A 27,732-nucleotide genomic window follows, 5' to 3' on the forward strand; every position below is an offset into this window, starting at 1 on the left:
TTTAGGGCCAACTTCACCCCCAGAGTTGGTGCAAAGAGTTGTTTATTAAAGTCATCCAGAAAAATTACATTGCAATATTTTTATACTTATTGAAAATAAATACATTTGAAACACTTTGCCATGTCGCATCTGCTTCCTTGATCTAGGCTTTAGCCAGTATGTAGCATAATCCCATGTCACTGCTGACTGTAGCAGTAGTAAACTAAGATAGCAGTCTAGTCAGAGAGGTGTGCCCGTTCAGCTATCATCCTAAAATTATTAAGCGCGTACAGAGAAAGATTAGTAATTTCACTGAGAGAGAAACATAACCCAAATTTATGAAATGAGATACTTTTAAAATGTTTATATCAACTTCTGCAAGTCCTGGCACAATGGCTTGAAATACTAGTGAAGCACAAGCCATATTCCATCCCAGCTCTCCAGCCATGTTAACTTGCAAATCTGACAAACTAGTATGGAGTATAGTATGGAGTCAAGCAAGCAGAAGTTCAGAAATACAGTAGTTAAAGATGCTATTTCCTGCATACTTACATCAAGATCATCCATAGCTGGGGGTGGATCTTTTTTAGTGACTTTTTGCATGAGCTGTAAGGGAACAAGGAGATTAAAGCAAACAGTGCTGCTATTTAATATTGAGAAATGTGGAGGATATTCCTACCCAAATAATATAGCTATATTATTAACAGTTATTTGCATAAAAAGTTATTAAAATATCTACTATTATTTATGTTAATCAATGAGTAATAGTATTGAATCTGGCTAACTAGATTTACATGATTCTTTTTTGCTCTGTAAAAAGAGGGCAGGTTAGCATGTAGTCTATCATTTCTAACAACTCAGAACTAGGGAAAGGTTAATATTATTTGCTCTCTTATTAGAGCCTTTTACCTAAATATGAGCAAACATTTGCAATATTCAATACTTCATGTATAAATGGTGCATAAATAATACAAGAATTTATGGCATGTATAATAGCAGTACAGTCCTGTTTTGGTAAATGGTGTTTTTCTAGCTATTACTTGTGACACTGCTAAATAGAATAATTGCATTCTGTATATATGTAAAAGCCTCTCATCATTCCTACGATCTCTATTAGTTAGCACTATAATTGGGATACAGAATAGCCACTTTCTACTTTCTCAGGTTTCAGTTTTTCTAATTCAGAGTGAGTCAGGTAAGTTTTGGAATTCTGCCTTGATCTGATAATTGTGCTCACCTCTGCATATTGTTCGACCATGGCTGCTTCCACCTCTTCATCTCCTTCCCAGTCTCTCCAGTTATCAAAGTCCACTGAGAGCCATGCTGGCTGCAAATAAGATAAACAATTGTCTACAGCATGTTCCATCTCTGTTCCTATTACTGTTACTAAAAGTAGCATTTAAAAATAAAGCAATAGCATTCTAATTTCCCCATCTTTTCAACCAAACAGGAAAAGAACTGGTATTAAATCAGAATATATTTTGCCAAATTACCTACTTTTAACTGGTATAAAATCTCAACTAAGTCATGTTAACTGCCCCCTTTGACTAAAAATAAAAAAGTCAAGTTTTCTATGGAGATGGTTAAGCAAGCAGGACATGGTCTTACTGATATCCTCGTATAATACTGAGATTCGGTAGTATAAGTCAGTGATCCCCAACCTTTTTTACGCCGCGGCCCGGTATCCCCAACCTTTTTTATGGTGCGGCCCGGTACCGGCATTAGCTGGGCGCCGCCATCTTTTTGATGAAAAAGTGCTTCCGGTAACCTCACCGGAAGCACTTTTCATCAAAAAAGATAAGGGCGCCACGCTTCGAGTGAGCTTTCCGGGTAGAAATGGCTTTCTACCGGAAAAGCTCACCGAAGCGCTAAGCGCCGCCATCTTTTTTGATGAAAAGTGCTTCCAGTGAGCTTTCTACCGGAAAAGCTCACCGGAAGCACTTTTTCATCAAAAAGATGGCGGCGCCATCAACCAGCTGCCCGGTAGGACTTGTTCCACGGACCGGTGCCGGTCCGCGGACCGGTGGTTGGGGACCCCTGGTATAAGTCATCCTTATTTAGCAATTTCCCATTTTTATAATCATTCATAGTGATGAAGAAGTAACTTTGCAACTAGTCTTCATATTTACAATTTTCACAGGTCTGTAAGGCAAAGGAAAGCTGAAATAAGATTATAAGCACAGTTATGGTTTGCCTTAGAGACCACTTCACTTAATAATAATTAATAATAGTATTGTCAAGCCCAATCGTGGTTGTTAAACAAGAATTATGTGTATTGGTTTCCTAATTAACCAGGGCAGGTGTCCTACCTTGATATCTTCTTTGGTCAGACGTGGCCATGGCACTTTATCCTTCCACTTGCGTGCAAAGAGTGTGATGGACCTGCCTGACCGTTTATTTTGGGAATCCTGAAGTGATTACATTGTAGCAAAAAAAAAAAACAATTAATTCTTCTACAAGTAATTGCAATTGCAATTAGTTGTATATATTTAAGTTAATTTAGTCCTATAAATACTGATGAAATCCATATTTGAGGGCCACATTTTTCCTTTTATTTGCTTTGAAAGGTTCCCTCCATCCAGCATATACATGGACAGCCAGAGTAACTAACAGAGGTATTAAATCATATAAAACCAGACACGTCAATAGAAACTAAAATCATAAGATTATGTCTGATTTACTTTGGTCCTGTCATGCGTGCAAATTCATTGAAGAAGGCAATAATGCTAGAAATGGTTTAGTAGATGAAGAAGGGGCAAGCAAAGAGCTCTCTGACTTGATACCACCACAGCTGATGGAAAGTTTAACATCCAACAATTAAAAGTAACTGTGCTTGATAGGATAGCATGGAGAGCATTTGCCTATAAAGTCGCCAAGAGTCAGACACGACTAAATGGTTAAAACAAATAAAACATATTTACACATTTTCATTTAAGCAATAGTATAGAAATAAAAGATTGGTTAAAATAAACCCTTAAAATAGAGCTAACCAAAAAGTAGTAGTTGAGATATGCAATGATATAATCTCAAGAATGGATTCATTCTATTCAATACATCACTGAACAGTTGAATCTACACCATACAACAAAGAAAAGTAACAATAAAATCATCACGTCTATGGTATTATATCACTGTTCTTAAAAAAAAAACTGGTTCTTTACAGTCAGAGAAAACAGAGAAAATTTGAAACCTAATAATTTATTGACAACATCACATAGATGTGTCATAGAGTTAATAAAATATGATTAATCCAAAAGTGCATTTCCTAGCGAAATTTTTCTTGTGTAATCATCTTCGTTTCTGGAATTTTCTACATACGAGTTGTTAAATGTTGTCTCCCACTTATAATTCTCACAAACAGGGCAGCCAAAAGGATAGAGTTGAGGTGGGTAGAGAGGCAAGTGAGAGTGTAATGATAGACGGTTATTTATTGAGGCTCAGGGCTGGGAGGGACCAGCTCAGAATAATTTAGATTGTGGTGGGTACTCACTTAATAACCTGTAATTCTCAATTTATGACCATAGTGGGGAGAGTTGCTGTCATAAATGTGTGGTCACATGACATCTTGCTTTATCACCATACCAACTCACAATATAAATTTCAGTTCCAATTAAGATTGTAAATTGAGGATTATCTATATCAAAGAAAAACAAATGTACTCTTTTATTTTAAGATGGTCCTCTCCATTCATCTGCTTACCTTGGAATTTACTCTAGCATAAAACTGAATCTCGTTGTATATTTCAATGCCATCAGCATTCTTACAGCTGCAGAAAGATACACGGTAAATACTTATTTGAAATTTTCTGTTTTCACAAATGCTACTGCAGATAGTTGGCTTAGTAAACTAGCTATTACAGGTAGTCCTCAATTTACAACTCTTCATTTAGTGACTGTTTGAAGTTGCTACAGCACTGAAAGTGACTTAGAACCATTCCTCACACTTACAATTATTATATCATTCCCAGTGATCAAAATTTGATCATTTATTTGGGCACTTGGCATGAATTAATGGCAATTGTAGCATTCTAGATCATGTGATCACTATTTATGACCTTTCCAGCTGCTGACCAGCAAAGTCAAATGGGGGCTAACCAGATTTGCTTAATGACCATTGAGTCACTTAACTGCAGTGATTCACTTAATAGGTTAAAAAGGTTGCAAAATCAGTGCGCAACCTACTTAACAACTGCCTTGGGGAATGGTCCCAATTAGTGATTTATAAGTCAAGGACTACCTGCATATTACTTAAACATTACTAATCCATCTTCTGAAGCCAAACTTTCCATTTTTAGAGAAGAAAGCAGTTGTGTGAAGAATTAGACTAATTACTGATCATGTGTGAATGAGAATCAGAAAACCGACACACTTATACAGTAACACAATCCAATGTATTTTTTTTGTAGAAATAAGTTCTATAGTGTTCAATGGAAAATAAAAGCTAGACATTTGTATTTGCTTATTAACACCAATATTCATGTTTTTTTCCCTCCTAAAACAGAAGACAATGTTTTCTTACCTCAATATTACCTTGTAATCATCAAGGTCCACTTTTACATCCCTGCTGTCTTCCACGCAGAATTCTAGAAATACGTATCGCGGACGGTCATACCATAGAGTTTTGGCTGCTTGTCTTAAGGAAACAAAAGAAGAATACAGAGGGGTGGTAAAAGTGTGAATGCCATCTCACCAAAAAAATATGGAACCTCAAACTATTCCATATTATGGTTGGCTGTACAGATATTTAGATTGGATCTGGCATTTTTATCCAGATAGATCCTTTCCAATGTTCTGGAAAAGCCAGATATTGTTTGATGGTATTAAAGGTATTGTCATAGGATATAAACTGTTCCAAGTGAACTGCCTTTTTCAGTTGATTGATGGTAATTTTGTCAACACCAATGGTGTTCAAATGATACTCCCATTGTTTTGGGATCGCACCTGCCACCTAATAATATTGATACTATCTTTGCTTTCTTTTGCCATAGTCACGCGACTTCTATTTGCAGGTCCTGTATTTTGTTATCTTCACCGGTTCTCATCTATTCTCCTGTCTGTAGGTATTGTCATGTCCACTATCTAGATTTTATTATTATCTCATTTTATATACCTCAAGGCAGTGAACATACTTAAAACAGATAGTCCTCAACTTACAACCCCAATTGAGCCCAAACTTTATGTTGCTAAGTGAGAAATGTGTTAAGTGAGTTTTGCCCCATTTCACTTGCCACGTTTGTTAAGTGAATCACTGCAGTTGTTAAATTAGCAACCTGGTTAAGTGAATCTGGCTTCCCGATTGATTGTGCTTGTCAGAAGGTACATAAGGTGATCCCGTGACCCCGGGACATTCAAAAATGTGAGTCAGTTGTCAAGCATTTGAATGTAGCTCATGGACCACAGGGGTACTGTAATGGTCATAGGTGTAAACAATGGTGGAACAATTTTCAGTGCTGTTGTAACTTTGAATGGTCACTAAGTGAATTGTTGTAAGTCAAGGATTATCTACATTCCTGCCTTTTATTTTCAACACAACCATAACCTGAGGTGGACTGGGGAGAGAAAGAGTGATTGATCCAAAGTTAGCTAGGTAGCTTTTACGCCTAAGAGAGGCCTAGAACTCCTAGTCTCCTAGTTTCTAAGCCACCATTGTAACAGCTACACCAAACTGGCAAATTATAATACAGAGTTTCATTGTCAGGATTCCAGCAATCATCCTAATTGAATCATGAGTCTCGAGCCAACTTCAAAAAACTTCAAAGAATTTATTAGGAGCGACATATTTAAATTATTGCAAGGTACTATGTATTTCATGTTTTATTCTCAGTTGGTCTTACAAGAATTTTATGATTCTTAAAACAAATATATGTAAATGCCATTATAAAGCTATTTTATTTAGAACAGAATCATCTGGTAGCTATTGATCTGTATAGCTCAATTGACGGAGGAACTATTCATAATGATCACCAGGACCAAATGTCTTATGAAAAAGGTCCTCTTGCTAAGCATGAGGGTGAGGGTCATCAAATCTTTGATTGAGGTTCAAAATGGCTTAATTCCGAAGTGGGTTCCACTCAGTGGTAGGTTTCAAAATAGTTTATCACAGGTTCGGTGGGGTATGGCTTGGTGGATGCACTTCGTGCATTCAAAGAGGCTTTCTGACTCACCTCCTGCAATCCTGCACTCTCCCTGTCGCTTCAGCAGCTGATGTGGGGCAATCTGCTGTGCCACGCAAAGCAGCTGCTGTGCTTCAAAAGCAAGGAATAAAGGTCAGTATGGGATCCCGGGTGGGCAGGTGGGTGGGTAGACCCAACAGCAGCTCCAGCAGCTCTACAGAGAGAACCAGTTTGGTCTCCGCCAATCTTTGGCGCTACCAGTATGCCAGAACCAGACCAAACCAGTAGAATACCACCACTGTTTCCACTCCCATGGTCAGCAGTAAACAACCCAAATTAGTTACAGTACTAACCATTTTTAAAGTATTCTTTTAAGAGCTAATCTGTGTCCTGCTGACTATGGGAGTGGAAGCCACTTTGAAATTAAGCCATTTTGAACCTCAATCAATGCTTTGATGACTCTCACCCAGTCTACGCCTAGAGCAAGAGATTTCCCTAAGAGGATTGCACACCCCTGTGTGAAAGAACCTGCTTTCAGGTTATATGGGTATAATTGAGAACTACAGAAATAGATCTGAAAAATGCCCAATAACATCAATATGGACTCTGAATGGGCACTCAGTAACTGATTTGGCTCTACTGCGATGTATGGTGATGTATGGTGAGTCTTAATGGAACCCTGGCTCCCTCACAATAATACTAACAATTGTCTTTTGATTCAGTAGACTTCAATAGGAGAAACTGCAGTCACTTTGGGAAGAGTTCTCCAAGCTACTGAAAATTAAACAGAATTGGACTTGGTTAGCCTTCATCAAACTGCCTGTTCTATTGCATTTCTTCCTACTGATCACACAGATACCAGACTGTCAATATTGTCAATAACAATATAATTGATTGGATTTATACTGGGACTCATGAAACCGGGGAATAATAGAAAAACTGGATATTCATTTGTATGCTTTTAATTATTGGCATGTTCTAATAGATGCAATTATTATTGATGTATCATGCATCCACAATGCATATGGGCAAAACAAGACCTTGAACAAACCCTGATCAAGTGAAACTCTAGGAAAAACTTGCAGAAGATTGGGCATGACAGATTGTGAGGGTTGTCACTTGTTGGGATAATTGGCCTTGTACTGACCCTTTCAAATTAATTCATAAAATGTAGGATTGCATAGTTTGAAGCACTACATCACTTTTTCTTCTAACAATGTTACTTAGGAACCCCTCTTCCTAAAGATGTTTCCCTTATGATGTTACAAATAGACAAAAGATATGGTTATGAACTACACCCATTAAGTAAGTGTGTGTGTGTGTGTGTGTGTGTGTGTGTGTGTGTGTGTGTGTGTATACAAGGGGACAATTATGAGAATTTTTATATCAAAATATATTTTCCTTATACTGTTTCCATCTTCCTTTAAAATATTAATAGAATCTAGAATGGTCTGTCTCCACTAGATAATTGACAGTAGAGCGGAAACTAAATTAATCAATTAAAATTAGCAAACTTGCTCAACCCCCCTAAACAAGTTACTCAGACCTAATTCACAAATCATAACAGGAACATTAGCCTGAATTGATCATTGAACAAAGAGATCTGCTTGCTATTCTGTAAAATATCACTTATTTCTGTCCGCTCAGTTTGAAAAAGGATACTAGAAGGATCACACAATGTAATAGAATTGAAAAGGTAATCAATTAAATGTTTACAGCTGCTGGCACAAATATCACATTTTAATATAGTGAATATTAGAGATCTGAGAAAGTAGGCTTCCTGACCAACCAGACAAGGCCATAGATTTTTATTTTTGAGGGGATCCCAGAAGTTAGATCATCAGATCAGATCAACTGAAAAAGAAAGATAGAAAAAGTCTTATCAAAGAGCTGTCATCAAACCACAAGCACTCACCTTGCCATGATGGCTGCCGTTTATTATGTTCTGTGTCCCTCAGCCTCCCTGCCCTTTCAGGCAGACAGGCTTATATGATCCCCTTGGGCCAGGCGGAGCTAAATTCATAGGCTCCCCCTCCCCAGTAGTTGCTGCCCAGCACTCTTCCAGAAATATCCTGACACGTTCCATAATATACCATAGGTGCCATATATCTATTTTAAGTAGATACTGTAGTCACTTTGATCCTTACAGTTTAGTTGAACAAAAACTTTCTTGGGTATGCCAGTTTAAAGCTAATTTAAGAGTAAGTATTTTTAATATTTTGGCAGAAACTTTTCAGGAATCGTGTAAATTTGTACTGCACATTTGCTTAAGGAATTACACTCAAGATTTCTGCTAAGTAAATTAATTCATTTCATTTTAGAAACACACTAAGTTGCAACTTCTTACATTTTAACTATGCTTGAAGAAAGCCTCTTTGAAAAAGAAATGTCCAAGTGTGAGATTGTTCTGCAAATGTCTGCATTCTAAACATTATATAATTGGAACGTAACTTTTATCTTTCGTTCGTATATAAGTACGCTACTTCCCTTCGAAATAATCAGTATTGCATATTATGCATTTAAGAAAATTCTAGTTAATCTTAGCTGAAATATGTATCCTTTTTGCTAACATAGCTATGCTCTTTTGTTTTCTATTCAAATTTCAAACTGAGTCGCTGAAATTTATTTTAGGCAATTGATCGTTATCTTGTTTTGGTTGCCGTTTACAGGAGAGTCACACATCAATCTCATTTTAATCAAATGTATTGCGCAAAATCAAACCCCATGGTTAACTTAGTCTTCGATGTGTCGTGCGAATGCAGAAAATTGATTTAAATAGCCACGCCCCTCCAGTCAATCATGGAACGTACATCATACGAACGCTGCCATGGCGCTACTGTATGGCCCTGCGCGTGTTAAAAAACCCAAGGCCGCATCTACTTCCGCGTGACGATTTTCTCTCTCGTTTCTCACAGGAGCGGAAATGACGTTCCATTTTGCCGACCCGGTTCCCTGCTGACCTTTTAGTAGTTAGCGGCTGCTCCTCGAAGCGGCGGCAATGGAGACTGCGGCGAGTCCCGGGGAGCGCTGGGCGCCGGTGGGCGCAGTAGCCGAGGTCCAAGCTGGAGAGGAAGAAGTAGGGGAGGAAATCGAAGCCGAACCAGGATCCCCGCGGGCACTTAAGGCGGAACGCCGCCGTCTTCACTCGGCGCTCCTAGCTTTGGCTTCGCACTTCGCACAGGTCCAGTTTCGGCTCCGGCAAGTGGCGCGTGCCGGCCCAGGACAGCAACAGCGTCTCCTCCGCGAGCTTGAGGAATTCGCTTTCCGCGGCTGCCCCGGCTCCGGCCTTGGCTTTGCCGCCCCGGCGGTGGACGGAGTGGGCAGTGACGCCAAGGTGAGCAGGAGCTGGAGGTCACTACTGCAACATTCCACTGCTGAGATTTTTCAAAGATACATTAGGTAACTTCGTTGCCTAATAAATCCGATTTACTTTATATATGATAGGAATAAATCCGGAGCCACCTGAGATAGTTGAATATTAACCTACTACAAAGATTTCCTGAGCTTGGCTCTGTGCAATGTGAAATTTACCCACAGTGGAAAATATCCCAGTTACTTAAAAGTTTTGATGTTGGTATTTAAAACCATAAAGTAGATTCCCAGTCCCATATTAAAGAAATCGTTACAGTAGTGAAGGATGCAACTCCTGTCAAGCTATTGAAATGAACAGTAGAGAAGAGATTGTTATTACTATGATATTCCCATAATCAATTGATTGACAAAAGACAGAACTTAGATTACCTTAAGATTTTAGCTCATTCTGCTTTTCCTGATAGGTGTGTTCCAATACAATTGAAATTTTATAAATTATTATAAAACCACACTTGGAGTTTTCCACTTCTAAATTTCTGACAATATGAATCACTGAAAATATTTTTTCAACTAGAGCAAATTAATAAAATGCATTGTCCAACAGACATAAGACTTTCTCTTTTCAGAATTAGTATTTGAAGAAGTATGTCCAGTTTTTATAACTTTGTGATTAGTAAATAATCAAGTAAAGTTCAGTAATACGGACTGTGTAGGAAATTTTGAATTTTCAAGCATTTTTATTATATGGCATTTCATTGAAGTATTATGGATGAGTAGAAAGATATAAATAATATTCATATAATCAAGCAGTATAAAGTTTGGAGTCTTCAGTATCACGCCAACTAATTCTGTTAATCCCTAACAAGTTACTGTTGTCAGAGAGCAATTGCTTTAATTAAATTTGATATATTGCCCTGGCAATCACTGACAGCGGATACCAAAAATTCCGTATTTTGAACACCTCTGATAATGTGGGACATGTTGAACAGATAGTCCTTATAGACCAGTGATCCCCAACCTTTTTTACGCGCGGCCCGGTATCCCCAACCTTTTTTATGGCGCGGCCCGGTACGGCATTAGCTGGGCGCCGCCTTCTTTTTTGATGAAAAAGTGCTTCCGGTGAGCTTTCTACCGGAAAAGCTCACCGGAAGCACTTTTTCATCAAAAAGATGGCGGCGCCAGCAAGTCGGCGGCCCGGTAGGACTTGTTCCACGGACCGGTACCGGTCCGCGGACCGGTGGTTGGGGACCCCTGTTATAGACGATTCACAGTTATGGTGATGATGAAAAAATAATTTTATGGCTGGTTAATCCTCACCTTTAAACTTTTCACAGCATAAAGCTAAAGAAAGGCGTAGGAAGTTTATAAGTACAATTGTGGTTTCATTTAGAGATTGCTTTGCTTAATGACTAAGTTGCCATTGCTAATTGTCACTTAGCAAGGACTACCTGTATTTTAATTTATATGGGAATTTAATTAGATCCCTCTTAAAAGAGTTCCTAGGTAGAGATGTTAAACGGCACATTAATTTTTTTCTGATATACCATGGAATTGTAGTTACCCAAAATATTGCAAATTTTGTCTAGCTGCTGTGAAGCCACAGCAGTGAATACAAGTAGTCCTCATTAATGAAAACAGTTGAGCCTGGAATTTTGATCATAAGTTGTGGTTTGAAGCAGGTCACCATGTGGCATGACTCAATTTTATTACTGTTTTATGATGGTCTTAAACCAAGTCACCACAGTCATTAAGCAAATCATGTAGTTAAGCAAATTCACTCTCCCAAATGGGCTTTTTTTTCCAGAAAGCAACAAAAAAAGATCACAAATTGTGATCATGTGACCACAGGATGCTGCAACCGGTCATAAATAGCAGTAGCACTTAGAAATATAAAATATAAGGGTATTCATTGTGATTAGAGCCAAAACTCACTATTTTAATGAGACCAGGTAAGAATGCTTATGAGTGCAACACAAGTATGAATGTTTGGCTTCAAATGTAATAAACTAAGAATATATGCAATATATATTGTATGTTATTTATAATTATATCAAAAGTTTTTAATTTTCAAAAGAAATTAAAAATACATAAATATTAACACTGGTGAAGCATACAAAATCCTACTTTAATTAGGAATAGGAATGGAATGGAAATGTGATTGGATATACCCTTTATCTCCGGTGCGTAAAGTCACAGTGTATGTAAAAGCAAATAATACAATCATTAATCATAAGTTGCAAACAACAGTTGATAAATCATAAGAAGCCAATAGGAGAAGATAGTAGGAAAGATGAGAAAAGAAAAGCGAGACACTGCTAAATGTTCACTAGAGCAGCGGTTGCCAATCGGTGGGCCGCAAGAAAATTTTGTCGTGCCGCAGAGAAATCTCACCCCCAGAGCACCCCCTAAAGCAATTAATCCAGACTGTGCAGAAACACAAGTCTGCGCCACCCACATGGCCCGCGGGAACCCTTCCCACCCACTCACTCCTTACCTGGCAAACTTTCCTGCTAAATTGCTATTTTTCCTTTTTCCGACCATCAGCTGTTCTGCTGTGCTGGGAGATTTAGATTAGCTAGGAAGCAGGAAATGGTTGGATTTCTTGCTTTCTAGCTAGTCTTTAGATCTTCGGCTCTTCTTTTAAGCACAGCCAAACCTCCCTTAGGACTGAAGGTTCTATTATTCAGTGCAGACACACGGCAAGCAAATTTTATGTGACAGATTCAGGTAGCCAATGGCAGATCACTGAATGATTCTGTGAGCAACTCAATCCACCTGCCTGCTTTACCTGATCTGGAGTAAAAGTTGGTCTTTTTTAATAAAAAATTTAATATTTACATACATGTGTGTTGTGAGTTAATTTTTTGAGTTTGCTAGCTAGCAAATTTTATGTGACAGACTGAGCTCGCCAATGGCAGATAGCTAGATCTCTGAATGAATCTGTGATTCTGTGAGCAACTCAATCTGCCTGCCTGCTTTGCCTGATTTTGGGTAAAAGTTGCTCTTTTTTAATTTAAAAAATCAATATTTATATAAATATTTATAATATTTACATACAAGCCATGCCCAGCCAGTCACATGACCACCAAGCCACACCCACAAATTAGGCCTCTGTCAGACCTCCTGGGAAAGGTGAGAACTCTTCTAATAAACTATGTTACTCACATTCAAGAAGATAATAGTTTATTATAATATGTTCCCTCCAAACAGGCAACAACAATAATCCTGTGTAAAGCCAGTGCTGAGAGCAACTGCCTCTCAGTGCCTTTTATTTGCATATCCCTCCCCTCCTAACTAATCTAACATCCACCGCTCTCCATCCCACATTACTAATCACAACTGCATCTAAACTTCTTTCATGCGCACAATCCAACATCAACAGCTGTATGCTCTTCCCGCCCCCAAGTCCGGTCTGTTTTCAACACAAAGTGTAGCTGAAAAGCCATCTCGGAGCTTAGATCGTAGCTGTCAGGCAGCTCCCGCTCCTGCCCCAGCCAGGTCTCCAGTGCGCCTGGCAGTTGAATGTGTCGATTAGTGATCCCTGGAATTTAAAATTATGAGTTTGGTGGTCCCTGAGGTCCAAAAGGTTGATGACCCCTGCACCAGGGTGATGGCACAGGGGGGAAAACTTATCTTTATGTCTGGTTGTTTTGGCATGCAATGCTCTTTAGCAGCATCCTGAGGGGAGAAGTTGAAACAGTTTATATCCAGGATGTGAGGGATCTGTAGATATTTTTTCAGCCCTCTTTCTAGTTCGTGTAGTATACAGATCCTCAATGGAAGGCAAGTCAGTTGCAATTATTTTTTCTGCAGTCCTATCTATCCCTTGGAGTCTGTGTCTGTACTGTCTGGTTGTTTCAGCCAGTTATAAAGGTACAAATCACAGACTCAATAATTCCTCTGTGAAACTGTATCAGCAGCTTGGGCAGTCTGAGCTTTCTGAATTAGCAAGGAAATACATTCTTTGTTGTACGTTTTCAGTGATGGCTCTAATGTTAGGTGTCCATTTTAAGTTCTTGAAGACAACAGAACCTAATTTTGACTATTCTACCACTCTCTATATGTAGGTTTTCACTTCAGATGTCATAGCTCAACTCAAACAAGCCCCCAAACTGGATGCTGTGATCAAAACATAAAATGTGTGTCTGAAACTTCTCCAAGATCTAGAAAATCTTCTAAGGTTGGGCACTTGGCAACCTCTTCACACTTACCAAGTGATAACCATTTGCAATTGTCAGCCTCCAAGAATCCTTCTTCTGCTTATCTTTCCGGCTGCCATAGAAAGGAGGCGGGAGGGAAGAATAATTGGACTTCATGGGGGGAAGAATGCTGGAAGTTTGAGTTGGTGAAATGTAAAAGTTGGGATGTTTTCTTGACCAAGCTTACTTGTTTACTGCGCAGATGTATCCCCTTATCTGAGTAAGCCAAGGTCAACCGTCTTGGCATACCAGATATCTGAAACACCACCTGAAGATGCCCCACATGACATTATACACATCTCAGATTGGTTGGCCAGTTTGAACTATTGGGGGTGAGGACACGGGATAACTTTCTATATGTGGTTTTCACGCCTATTGCTTCAGATCTTGTATTCTTCTGATGCTACCACTTCAATTTTCAGTAAATTTTCTTTCTTGGATTTTGAATGGAGCCTCATCTGACAACAATCTTATTTGCTGGTTTCCATAGAAAGTCAATGTAGAAACAGCAGAAAAGGTTGCAAGCTGCAATTGCCCACCCAGAGGACTCTCTCTCATCTCTGCTACCTGCTGAGTGTAGCTGAACTACTCTGCTGGACTGCAGCAATGGAGCTCAGATGGCGAAGATTGAAGGTCCATTTCTGCAGCCTTGTAGAAGCATTCTTTTCTTCACATGGAGTAGGGCTGAAATCCATCTGCGGGCAGTTCTTTTGCTCCAGCTGCTTAACAACTTTGCAGATCACTTAACAATGGCAACTGGGGACTGCCTGGATTGTGATCATTGAATGAAACAGTTGCATAGGTATCTCACCTAATGAATACTTTGCTCAACAACTGAGATTTTAGTCCCAATTGTAGTTGAGGACTACTTGTCATGTAAAAAAATAATAATCGGTAAATGACTATGCTTACCTAACAAGTGTCTGCTGTATTCTGTATCTCCTTGTACTTTTTATAAGCTGTTGAATTAAAAAGGCATATAAAGTGACTGTCAGAAGAGTTTCTAGGTTGTAGCTGAAGGGCATCTTTTCCCCACTTCCCTTTCCAGTGATGTTCGCTTGAGACTAATGGATTTGTGGACAGAAGAAAGAGCTGGAGAAGAAAGATGCTCCAAAAGAACATTGCAATTTCAATTCAAGGTTGACTGCTTTATGCAACAAGAGATAGCCATTAGGTCTGAAATGCGCACATAGCTCTTTAAGAACTTTATTCTAACTTCACTCTTAAAATCAATAGGAGTCTGATAGTGCCTTTTCTTATTAACAATTATATGAAAAAACATTAGAAGCTGCAACTCATTTTATAAGCTGCATAGCCACTCTAAATTTGATTAATTGAACTGCAGTCCCTGAAAGCTAAATAAAATAATAATAAAAAAAATTAATCAGAAAAGATGCTATTAGATTCCTTTTTTTTTGCTTCCATTGACTAACACAGCTCACCTCCCACAATTACTGTACTCCAATTTACACAGAGATACAATATGACCTTTTTGTCCATTTCAGAATGAATATGAGAAGCAAGAACAGCTAGAAGCTAGAAAGGAGAAGCAACGAGAATTAATTCTGCAGCTTAAGGCACAGTTAGATGACTTGGAAACATTTGCCTACCAGGAGGGTAGCTATGATGCATTGCCTCAGTCTATGGTCATGGAGAGACAGCAGGTAAGACTCGTTGGTATATAGTCAGGCATAATTTTCCTTTGCCTTTAGCTGAGCCATTTGATTTTTAGTCATATTGGGAAGAGAATCCTTAGCAAGGTGTGAGATTAACTCCTGATTTATTCCTGCTGTGCTTCACAGGTGATTATTGAGGAGCTAATCAAGAAATTGGACATGAACTTGAGTGAGGACATTGCCTTGCTATCCCCAGAAGAGTTGCGTCAGCAGGTGGATGCTGCTGTGGCACAAATCATCAACCCTGCACGTGTAAAGGAACAGCTGGTGGATCAGTTGAAAACCCAGATCCGGGACCTTGAAATGTTTATCAATTTCATCCAGGGTCAGAAAATACAAATATCTTGCATACTTGGTGCAATCCAGGGAATCAAGTAGGAACCAGATCGGAAAGGAAATGTGGAATGTACTGAATAACCTGAAATTTTGGACTGAATTGTGATACCAAATTAATATAAATATTTACTTCAGCTTAACAAATTATCATATTTTTTTGTTCTTACCAAAATTAGCAGGAAAAGGAGACAGATAAAGTCCTGTTTAATAATTTTTCAGTGGTGTTGGTTCTCTTGTCATGCAAGAAAAATAAACAATTTATATGGAACCTGAATATCCTACAAAACTAATTATGGAATCAGCTTTCTTAGACTAGAATCCAGTTCATCAAACCCAATTGTTACCCATTTTCACAGCTATATTAGGTTTTGTAATGTCTGAAAAATAAGGAGAACCTGGCCATACCAACATTTGTTACATGTCTACTTATCTAATTGGCTTGTTGAAAGGTTATTTTTGATGGCTATTTATAAACAGGCCCGTGAAAGTAGGTTGCTGTTCTCTGGGAAGAAAAGTTAATTATTACTGATATTTAGAGTGGTTTCAGTTATGAGCTCTTGCAGGATTTAATAACATTGGCCATCACAATAACAAGGATGTATTCACTTCCTCATCCGGTGCAATATTCACTTTCAGTGGGTCTTCTGCATTCTTTCTGCAGTATAAGCTTTCTATGAGAAAGAATAAAAATAAAGAAATGTGGTATCTGAAAAGCAGTGTTTAGCAACAAATGTCATGTGATTTCAGTTTTCCAGGAGGATGTTACAGACTATTAACTCACTCAGACCTTATTTAAACAAATCCATAACACCTGATTTCTCTCAGGATTAATGTTGATGGTGGTCTTTGGGAGTTGTGGGATGGTGATTATTTTCTTCCCACATTCTTTTTCTGTTGTATGAGTGATTTTGTATTTCTATATAATATTTATTTTATAAATTATCCCATATTTACCATTTTTATAAACAACTCAAAACAGCGAACATATTTAATACTCTTTCTGCTTCATATTTTCTCCACAACAACTATACTGGGAGGTGAGCTGTGCTGAGAGACACTAGTCCAAGATCATCAAGCTGATTTTCATGGCTAAAGCAGAATTAGAACTCATAGTCACCCAGTTTCTAGCCTGGTGCCTTAACCAGTAAATCAAGCCGGGGTAGCTTAGAAATTTAAATAAATTAATATTAATAAACTTACAATGGAATGGGGCTCCGAAATCAAGTGAATGGCAGTGTTAATCACTATATTGCTACATAATTCTTTATATTTCTGTTTTTAACAAAGACTTTAATTACACAACTTTTATTATATAATTACTACATGCCAACTCCAGCTTTTCTATCTAAAAATTGGAATAACCCTTCTTTACAAAGACTTGTACAGAACTGAGATATCCTCAAATGATTGCACTGAATGTGAAATTGGAGAGTATAGAAATAATGCATTGCAATTATTAGTATTCATCTATATAAAGATAACTGAAAAACATTATTGCTGGGATGAAGCTGTGCCTTTGGTTCACTGGATATATGATATGAGCCAAAACTGAGCTCTTGGTTTTGTAAAGGTTGGTCAAAATCTTTTTCTTTCTTGTAGAAGAAGGTAGTCCTGGCAAACCAGAGGAAGGACATTGTGACTGTTCAAGTGAACAAACTGGAAGTGGCACCTGCAAGCCAAACATGCAGCAACATCACAGAAGCAACCGAGGTTGGTATCCATCCAAGCAAGAATTTGTTTCCATATCATAGTTAAAAAGGTCAGTTGAATTAAAAATTGGTAGAGGACTTTTGCTTGTTATAGAAATGGGAAATGGCAATTTGGAATAGGTTAATGAGAGGAATGGGAGTTACAGAACCCTTCCATCTGGCTTATCTGCCCCAATTCTTATTTTTCTGTTCAGCCTCTGACATCTTGGCAGAAGCAGCCACTGATATCTTGTTTATACTATTGTGGGGAAAAAAATAATCACAGATCTTTTGGAAAGAACTGAGTAGAAATTGGTTATCCTGTTCAGCTAAGCTTTTTCCAGATGCCTATTTGTAGCCCTGATTTCTTTCCCATTAGTGGAGATTTACTACTGGCTTATACTATTTTCTTGTCTTGAAAATCAGTTTGCAGGCATCAAATGACCCATCAGTATAAGGAAATCAAATTTCTAAATATCAGACAGCCAAATGTGTGGTTTTTTTTGGGGGGGGGGGGAATTCATCCTAAAAAATGTAGTTGCTGCAAGAGTATATGTGGCACTTGGTTTTTGGTTGTACATACCAGGCTCATGAAATATGGAGTGTGTTATGTGCATGCTGCAAAACACTAAGAGATAAAAAAAGGGGCAGTACTGTTTCTTCCTTCATATATGGACAACCACATGGGCATGCTTTCTTTTCATTATCTGCCCAGGTTGTCCTGTTGAATAAGTCAACATAAATATTATTAACCTCTTTCGTGATCACCCCTATCACTATAGCGGCACCCACTAACCTCATTCTCAAGTACTTTTCTGTCTCCAAAACTTTATAGAATGTTGCCAAGTTAGCCCTACATATAACTGCAATCATTATAGTCTTTCTCCTCCTCCTGTCCTTTCCTCAGATGGTGACATAATATGCAAGTTTATGCAACTGTGTTAAAAATATTCACTTTCTCTCTGCAGTGAACTCAGAAGAAGCCCAGAGGATGCGGGAAACAGGGATGCATCTCATGCGACGGATGCTTGCTGTGCTACAGATTTTTGCTTTGAGCCAATTCGGTTGTGCAACAGGTCAAATCCCTCATCAGTTATGGCAGAGGAACCAGTCTGACAGAGACTATTCCCCTTTAATGAACAAGCTAGAGATGGCCGTGGCCCATGTCAGGCAACTTGCTCAAAAGTACCAGTTGCATGAGACAGAACATGTCATCAGCTATTCGGGTATCCAGGATACTTCCTTGGGAGGACGTGATGAACTAACACTGGCAGTACGTAAAGAACTGACAACTGCTGTGCGGGATCTGCTGGCTCATGGTCTCTACACCCCATCTCCTGGGATGAGCTTGGTTCTAGCTCCAATTGCCTGCTTGCTTCCTATGCTGGGCTCCTCTCCCCAGCCCATGCATCCATGGGAACTCTTTGTAAAGTATTACAGTTCAAAGAACGGCCGTGCCTTTGTGGAATCACCAGCTCGCAAACTCTCCCAGTCTTTTGCCCTTCCAGTGATGGGTGGGGTACCTGCCACCCCAAAGCAGAGCCTGCTGTCAGCCATTCACACGGTATTGTCAGAACATGACCCATTCAAGCGTAGTGCAGACTCAGAACTGAAGGCACTGGTATGCCTGGCACTCAATGAGCAGCGTTTAGTCTCATGGCTCAATCTTATCTGCAAATCAGGAACTTTGATCCAAGTCCACTACCAACCCTGGAGTTACATGGCCCAAACAGGCTTTGAGGGAGCCCTTAACCTCCTTAGCCGTCTTAGTAATCTACAATTCAGCCTTCCTGTGGACTTGGCCGTTCGGCAGTTGAAAAACATCAGGGATGCCTTTTGAGTGGCTTGGCAAGTGGATGTTGTTTCAGTCCTGGGGTTGGCTGGTGGGAAGGATATATTTGTTATTCTGACCAGGAGGTCATATTGATATGTTCCTACAGAAGGAAATATTGTTGGTTGACTAGTCTCCTGCTGCTACTGATGATTCCAATCACATGCATCAGGATCCTGACTGGCAGGATCTTTTAAGGTATCTGCTGCATGGACAAATTTGACAGTGGAGTTAGACAGCATCTTGCTTGCAAATAGATATGGATGGGAATTTAGGAAAGTTTTGTCCTGCCATGGAACCAAGATTATATTTAAACATAGCTAATATTTTAGTTGCATCACATTTTATGTGTCCTCCCTGATGGATAAAGGATTGATACCGACATTTATAATTTAACTTTTAAATATACTGCCTGGCTTCTCACTTTTAAAGAAGGGACTTTATGTGCCAGTGGCCTTAAACTACTGTATTTGATACTGATGCTGCAGAACCAGTTACTTCCAGGGAAATATATTTGTTTTTTCCAATTGAGCTAGTTTGTGCTAGGAAATAGAATCCATTGTATCCTTACAGGTCAATATATGCTCAATATTCTCAGTTGGGTTTCTGATAAGGAAATACATTGTTTAAGTAAATATTACAGTTTACCAACCAAACTTAATGAAAACAAAAAATTATATACATTCATTACTGAGAGATTAGTTTGCAAATTAGATGGAAAGAATTAGAGATGATAATGCTTGTTTGTAGGACAGTTCAATTTGGGATCTTAATTACTTTGACAGAGTAGGATAAAATCTTAACTTGAAGTCAATAATAAAGCTATTAAGCTTGAACATTTAAATCAGCATCTTCCTTGAAAGAACAAATAACTTGATGCTAGAAGTCTTCTCGATGGCAGACAAAATAGTCTTCTTTGGTTTGGTTATGCACAACCAATCAAGCTGCTGTTTTGGAAGTTCATACTGTCGAACATTGAACCTGAACCTATTGATTCTTCCAACAAGGCTTGGCTATAATGTTCTTTGAATTATGTTTCTTCAGAATAGTGATAAAAGATGTGTCTAAAGAATGTCTATTTCAGACTATGGCACTCTTAGCCTTTAGGTGAATAGTAATCTTTTAGTCTCCATATATGCAGCACTTGTAACTCTGTATAGTGTCTTTTAAGATTTCCTGTATGTGTAAGAATGAAGACAAACTACAGTCTCAAAGCTGATTCTGATCATGCTATTGCTCAAGAGGACAATCACAGGGGGCTCATTGACGTCTTGGCTATATAAACTGCAGTTTTGTTTTAAAGTAGTTGTGATATATCTATATATATGAATTGTCTCATTGAAATTCCTATCTAGTGTAGGTGCTCTTTTCTACCCATTGATGGTTCATCCATTGGAGTGCTTTAAAACATTCTACCCTAAGCCCTTGGGTATCTTCAATTATAAATATATTATTTGTTTTGACCTCAGTTCACTGTAATGGGAAGAAGCAATTGATTGGGAAAATGTCTTTTGCTTTTAATAAATTCAGTCTGGTGTCCTTAATTTTTGTTCTTATTTTTCTTTTGCTTTAATTTGACTCAGTGGCCTAATTGTATTTTCCCTACTCTATGATTCTAATTGTATTTCTAGGCTGCCAAAGAATCTTCTCCTGGACACATGTACATATTTGGCTGAGGAAGAGTGCAGTATCTCTTTCAGTCTACATAGAGAATCTATATAGTTCTGAGGTTGATAGATCTTTTTCACAAAGAATGAAATAAATGGATACATCTTTCCAATAGAATATGGAAAAATGATATATACCAAACAAAAGTATTATACTTGTGCCAATGGATATTTTTTGGCATGAAGCTGTCCTTTGCGGGAAGATATACTTAACCTGCTTTACTTGATTTTCTAGGGACAGGGAAGAAATGGAATATGTTGAAATATGTATTTCCTTTGTAAAAAATATGCTTTAAGCATAGAAGACAATCAACAAACTGCTGGAGTTGTGAACATGATTGTACTTACAAAACTCTAAAATTGTTCATCAGAATTTTGGCGGTGATATATCCTCAAAAGGTTCAGTGTCTCTCAAATATTTCTGAATTAATCGTATTAGTCAACATGATATTAACACCACTAATATCCTGTTTCAAAAACAAGGGGGGGGGATGAAAATGCTGTGTTCCACTGACATAAAAACAACATAAAAACATAAGAAGGAGCCTCTGTGGCGCAGTGGTTAGAGTGCAGTACTGCAAGCTACTTCTGCAGCCAGCTGCCTACAATTTGGCAGTTCAAATCCCGCCAGGCTCAAGGTCGAACTCAGCCTTCCATCCTTCCGAGGTGGGTAAAATGAGCAGCCTGTTGGGGGGCAATATGCTGACTCTGTAAAATGCTTAGTAAAATGCTTAAAAGGCTGTAAAGCACTATAAAGCTGTAAAGCACTATAAAGCAGTATATAAGTCTAAGTGCTATTTCTATAATAGTAGTCTTTAAAGAAGCTTTCATCCAGAGCAAAAGATTACAGGTGAAAAGCATGTAATGAGTGGCTGTGGCCTGAGGTAACCACAGACAAAGTATAAATGTTTTATTGACCCCAATCCAAATAAGCCAGTTTCTGTCCCATGTCCATATCCAATAATAGAAGCTGGACAGAAATTCACAGGAGAAAAAAAGGTTAGAATGGGGGCATGGGTGAAAAAATTGAGAAATTATGGAAGATTATCAGAAAATATTGATGAGGGTTTCCAATATTTCAAATAAGGGAATTTTCTGTTGGCTATATAAGAGGATTCATGGAAAAGATTTTTAAGTATTTGGTATTCCTTAACAATTTGAATAAGACAGAAAAACAAATGGGAGATGGATATTAGGTTGCCAATCCACAAAAATCCTTCAGATGCTCTGAGCATGAAATACAATATGTATTTTCTTCAGTTAGTATTTTGAGCAAGTTGTATAAAAACATTTTTATGATATATTTATATTCTAAAATATATTCCAAAAAAACTGTTGAAGCAAAAGGTTCACTTTTAATATAAAAATTGTAAAGGTTTGCATACTTAAATATATATTTCAACACAGAACATATACCTAGCATTTAAATATCATTCTTGAATTTACTTATTCTTTAGAAATGACATAAGTGCAAATCATTCCAGGACAGTGAAAATGTCTTGCTTTGGCAAAAATAAGCAAAATAATTACAACGTACTTGGGATAGCTCATCTTTCTCAGAGTTCAGGCCAGAAACATTAACAAGGGAAATCAGAGCAGCAAAAAGAAGCTACTCTGAAAAGCTAAGGAATCAGTTCTCAACAAATGAACCAGCAAACATGTGGAAAACACTTAAAAATATCATCGGTTACAGCAAACCTTCCCATGCTGAAAGAAATCAACAACTGGCAGATGACTTGAGTGTTTTACTGTAGATTTAAGAGAAAACTACTGCCACTCATCGCTACAATCCCCATCAGACACACCAACAGCCAAGCTTCCTCCAACCTATCCCATCCCATTGAGCCCACCACCTCTGGTGAATACAGAGAATGAGGTGCAAGGTCTATTTCACAGACAAAAGCCAGGAAAAGCACCAGGGCCACTCCTTGCTCAAAAGCTTGTGCTGACCAACTGGCCCCCACCTTCACCTGCTTCTTTAATAAATCACTAAATATGTGCTATGTTCCTTCTTGCTCCAAGTCCATCACTGCTAAACAACTAATTCCCACAACACTGTCAAATTATTTGCTAAGACCATATTACTAGTATTCTTCTCATCCTTCCTAGTACCTACCTCTTCCTACTTATGGCTATAACAGTGTTGCTTGTATCTTTACGATTTATACTGTTTAGTTTCCTAGTATGATTTGATTGCTTATGAGTAACCTATGACTATCACTAAGTATTGTATGTTATGATTTTTGATGAATGTATTTTATTTTTTATGTACACTGAGAGCATATGCACCAAAGACAAATTCCTTGTGTGTCCAATCACACTTGGCCAATAAAGAATTCTATTCTTTTCTATCCTTCTCTGACTGATAGGCTATTTTCCTCTACCATGCCCAGCAAGTTTCTAAATTGTTTTTGACCCAATTCAAGTAGTCCCAGTAAGGCCTTTTTCTACAGCAAAAGTGTTTAGGAAATGTTAAATAAGCGTGCATAAGCGCACCAACATGCCTACCGTCCCTGTCCTATTGTTTCTCTTATTCTTCTTTTATTTTTCTTATATGTACCCATTTCATGTATTCACAACTATGTATACACTTATACTTATTATCTTGTAAACAATTGGCAAATCAAATAAATAAATAAATAAATAAATAAATAAATAAATAAATTGATCGTACTACTTAGGTTGCGCTAACTCCTTTCCCCTTGGCTTAATACACAGTTCAATATGAAAAGGGGAAAGGGGCTCCTGACTTACCTGACGCTGGTTTGTATTACCATGTGCGTGTGTTTTTTAATCTATTAAATGGAATCAGTTGTCATTCTAGATTTGATTGCTCTCGAAATCTGACTTTCCGCTTTTAATTCGAACGATCATGTTCACAGAAAGTTTGAGAGAAAAGAACGGCAGAGGAATTATATTATACATACTAAGCTAAACACATAATTGAAAAAAATACTCTTAGATCCTGGATTTCTTAATTATTTTCTAAAGGCAAATCTCAATCTTAGAAAAAAGACGAGAGAAACTGCTTTTTAAATACTCAGGTAAACGGAAACCCCACATCAATCATTCACACTCCCGCCCGCTGAACGAAAGCGCGCTTGCGCAGTGTGTTCAGGGGGGTGAAAGGTCGGCGGAAGTTACGTGCCTCTCCTTTTCCGGCTTCGTCCCATAGACGGAATACCTTTGGTAAGGTTGTGTAGCCGTTGTGGAACAATCCGTTGTAATCCTCTCAAACTGTTTGAAAAGTCAGGTTGGTGGGACAGGGTAGAAGGTATCAGATGTGTCTCTGATGGTTTGGGAGGTTTGAAAATAAGTAAATAACTATGGTAGGGAATTTCGTTTCTCATGGTCTGTGGTGTGCCGGCACTAGAGAAGGAAATATATTCTCTTAAGGGCTTATGTTTTTCTTCAGCGTTCATGGTTAAAGTTGCCTCCGTCTGGAATAAACGTATTGTCTACTTTTAAGTAAAAATAAAGCAAAAACTTCTTGTGGGACGGCATTGTCCTTGGCTCTGGGGTCTACGAGATTAACTTGACCCTGTGTTGATGATCAAACTTCCTCCTAACCGTCGTTGAACACTCCTCTGATTGCTAAAGATAAAGTTGTTCAGAGCCGGGTTGTCTCACTATCAGATGAAACCATACTTAATATATGAATGAAACTTCATAGACAGGCTTGATGGCAAGGAAATGCTCGATTTTTCAAATAATGATGTGATATGTATATGTGATTGCATTTTAAAGTTTTTCTTCACTGTTCTACTCAGAGATGGGCAAGTTTATGAAACCTGGGAAGGTCGTTCTTGTTTTGGCTGGACGCTATTCTGGACGCAAAGCTGTTATTGTTAAGGTGAGAAAGCTGGATCTCTTCACCAAGTAGTTTAGTAAAGCCTCCCAAACTCAACTCTGGATGACCATAAACATATCCATGCATGAAAGTATGAAAGTGGTTTGCCACTGCCTTCTTCCAGAATATTTTTCTATACTCTGCTGTACAACCTTGGGATTTACTGGTGGTTTGCCATCTAAATCTCAATCATGTCTTATCCTGCTTTGCTTTTTCCAAGATTGACTGTGTTGCCAATTTATTTTCTAGAAATAGTGCCCAAAGTAATGGAATGCACTTGATATTATCTTAGATTTATTTATTCAATATGTCAATAATAAACCACCATTTCAGAACCACTTTACATCAAATCAAAGTCACTTTGGGTAGCATAGAGTAGATCATAAAAACTACATAACACTAATAAATATTGCAATCTAATAAAGACTTACACACTAAGAAAGTAGTATCAGGAACAGTAACAACAAAGGTAGAAAATCAAGGGCTTTGAATATCATAATTGAGAATTCTGTTTTAAAGTGATCTTAGAAAGTGATGAGAGGTCAATAAGCTTATATTGTGTCTATTTGTGTATGGCGTGATTTAAAATTGATCTGTGATTTCAGTTGAGCTATATAAAGTCTAACAAACTTGATGCAGAGTTCATTTTTTCCACTCAATTATGGTTTTGAAAATTGGAGTGATATATGTAGGCACATTTTATGATAACATAAATTCTTTAAACCCATAAAAGTGAGTAGTAAATTCTGAAGTAAATAAAGCAAAGAAAGACCTAGATGGTGATGTTCATCCATCATATTCGAAGAGGACCTTGACATCTAACAGGTTGTGGGCTGCCCATGGTGTGTCTGCAGGTGGCTGGTAAGGCCTATATGGGCACAGGATGTTCTGCCACATGTGGGTACCATTGTTGCAGCATTTGCAGCTCTGGCTTTACAGATTGCTTGCTTCATTTATGCTTTTGACTTCACATGCCTGGCAGCCTTGATGGATCAACTGAATTGCACAGTGATCAACTGAAAAAGTACAAAATGGGTTTTTTTAATTGACTGGGTCCAAATAATTTCCTGTTCAGAACAAAACAAAAATAGTACTATTTTTCCCTCCTGAATAAACTTGCAATTTATTACCTAACAGTATCATTGTTTGACATTGTAGTAGATGCCTCTTATGACTTTTCTAATGAGTTTCTGTTACAGAACATTGATGATGGCACTTCAGACCGCCCATACAGCCATGCCTTGGTGGCAGGTATTGATCGTTACCCACGCAAAGTAACAGCCAGTATGGGCAAGAAGAAGATTGCTAAAAGGTCCAAAATCAAATCCTTTGTTAAAGTCTACAATTACAACCACTTGATGCCAACCAGGTGAGTTGGGAGGAACAGAAAGTATGTAGGGCTATATTTATGTCTTTCAACCAAGAGCAATAGTTGATTCAAACTCCTTTCTCCTATGCTCTGATTTCAGCTGTGAACTTGAAATAAAAGCCAGACAAGAGGGCAAAAGTGCTTCTGGGTTTGTAACTTTGCCACATCTTGTGTTTTGTTTAGGTACTCTGTTGATATTCCCCTGGACAAAACCATTGTCAACAAGGATGTATTTAGAGATCCTGCCCTGAAACGTAAGGCACGGCGAGAGGCCAAAGTGAAATTTGAAGAAAGGTGAATTTGGAATGATACTATATTTCCAGTTGAATTCAAACTACAAATTTTTATTGGTTTTTAAAAACAAACATAAACAAACAAAACAAAAAAACATCAAGCTATCTTCCATATGTGTGCATACAGTGTGCCGGTTGGTTTACAAATTGTTTCGTGCATCCATTTCGTAGTCTTCAATTGCAATTACATTGCGTATAATCTCATATTTTCAATCAAAAATTAAATACCTTAGTATCATTATTAATCATTTGACTATACTTTTATTCATTCATGTTTTACAAGATAATCATAATTTACTTAGTTTATTTTATAACAGTTCAGACATTAATTTTTAAGGGAGGAAAAAAGTATAAGAAAAAATGGATGCAAAATAATTTCATATAAGCTGTAACTGGGTTTTACCAATAGTGATGACATGACCCTGCAATCCTGGGTCAATGCAGCTGACATAAATAACATGCTAGTTGCCAACCACCCAAATTTTGATCATTTGATTGGGTATGTTGCAATGGTCATAAGCGAATACTGGTCATAAGTCACTTTTCCGTGGCCATAAACAAATGGCTGTAAATCAAGGTTCCCTTACTTTGAGTTGCCCTAATAAAGGAAATACTTTCAGAAGGAATTTACCATATGTTCTGATGGTTAATATGGCTTATTGTATAACTTCTGTGTTTCTGACAATGTCTCTTGCTTTATATCAGTCTTCCATACTCCATACCTCTGAATATGTCAGGTCTACAAGTCCTAAAATTATCACCCATCATATTTATTATAAACATACTGATTGCTTAGCTCGTTTCATATATGAAGTGATTGCTTTGGCTGATGCTTACTTAACACAGAGATTTACAGAACAAAAAAATGTTTTCTTTCTTTCAGATACAAGACAGGCAAGAACAAGTGGTTTTTCCAGAAGCTCAGATTCTGATTTGTTTTCAACTGAACCAATAAATGTTTTTGAAAACTCTATTTCTCTGTAATATTATTGCAAGCTTCCTCCTTCATTGATTAATTAGAATTAGATTACCAGAACTAGCCTGCAGAAATCCACTTGACCAAAGGCAATAGAGGTTGCATTACAGCCTTACTGCCATCTGCTGGTTGTCTGGATTTTTTGCCCAGATCTGGTAGTATTAAACAGTCTAATGAAATACATTGTCAAGTACAATAAAGAGTAGAATAATACACAAAAAGTGGTGATTCCAATACATGTTGGGATAAATTTGAACAGACCTGGCTTCTAATTATGATTAAGGGAATTATGAAGACTTGTAACCTGATTGTCAGACTGAATAAACAAAAATAAATCTCCAGTATTGAACAGTGTGCTAGGTGCTACATAAAGGAATGGGAAATACATTATAGGAAATGATAATTGCATATGATTATTACTACACTACACATACTCCTTGGTTT

At 37.9% G+C, this 27,732-nt stretch overlaps 3 protein-coding genes across 6 annotated transcripts; 2 read left to right on the forward strand and 1 right to left on the reverse strand.

Annotated features, from left to right (window-relative positions):
* On the reverse strand, positions 1-23,910 carry PTGES3L (prostaglandin E synthase 3 like). Of its 3 annotated transcripts, none has more exons than XM_087946546.1 (8): positions 23,555-23,910; positions 16,221-16,285; positions 4,498-4,611; positions 3,679-3,745; positions 2,289-2,387; positions 1,217-1,306; positions 532-585; positions 1-249 (listed from the first exon to the last, which is right to left on the reverse strand). In XM_087946546.1, exons 2-8 carry the CDS (start codon positions 16,226-16,228, stop codon positions 238-240), a joined length of 444 nt encoding a protein of 147 aa, XP_087802672.1. In that variant the 5' UTR covers positions 16,229-16,285; positions 23,555-23,910; the 3' UTR covers positions 1-237. The 3 variants fall into 3 exon arrangements, with proteins under 3 accessions (XP_087802672.1, XP_087802671.1, XP_026543433.1); XM_087946545.1 differs by lacking the exons at positions 16,221-16,285; positions 23,555-23,910 and adding exons at positions 6,143-6,223; positions 8,007-8,080; XM_026687648.2 differs by lacking the exons at positions 16,221-16,285; positions 23,555-23,910 and adding an exon at positions 8,007-8,922.
* On the forward strand, positions 8,958-20,677 carry RUNDC1 (RUN domain containing 1). Its single transcript, XM_026687644.2, has 5 exons — positions 8,958-9,425; positions 15,108-15,266; positions 15,405-15,603; positions 17,214-17,324; positions 18,271-20,677. Exons 1-5 carry the CDS (start codon positions 9,090-9,092, stop codon positions 19,140-19,142), a joined length of 1,677 nt encoding a protein of 558 aa, XP_026543429.1. The 5' UTR covers positions 8,958-9,089; the 3' UTR covers positions 19,143-20,677.
* On the forward strand, positions 23,911-27,285 carry RPL27 (ribosomal protein L27). 2 transcript variants are annotated; one of them, XM_026687650.2, is made up of 5 exons: positions 23,911-23,989; positions 24,571-24,653; positions 25,850-26,019; positions 26,203-26,313; positions 27,196-27,285. In XM_026687650.2, the coding sequence occupies exons 2-5, from the start codon at positions 24,573-24,575 to the stop codon at positions 27,242-27,244; spliced, it is 411 nt and encodes a 136-aa protein (XP_026543435.1). In that variant the 5' UTR covers positions 23,911-23,989; positions 24,571-24,572; the 3' UTR covers positions 27,245-27,285. The 2 variants fall into 2 exon arrangements, with proteins under 2 accessions (XP_026543435.1, XP_026543438.1); XM_026687653.2 differs by having other exon boundaries at positions 23,958-24,053.
* The last annotated feature ends 447 nt before the right edge of the window (positions 27,286-27,732 follow it).

This window comes from Notechis scutatus, chromosome Z (genome assembly GCF_049901735.1).
Source record: "Notechis scutatus isolate UNSWTSFEM ecotype Mainland chromosome Z, rNotScu1.2, whole genome shotgun sequence".
Taxonomy (NCBI): domain Eukaryota; kingdom Metazoa; phylum Chordata; class Lepidosauria; order Squamata; family Elapidae; genus Notechis; species Notechis scutatus.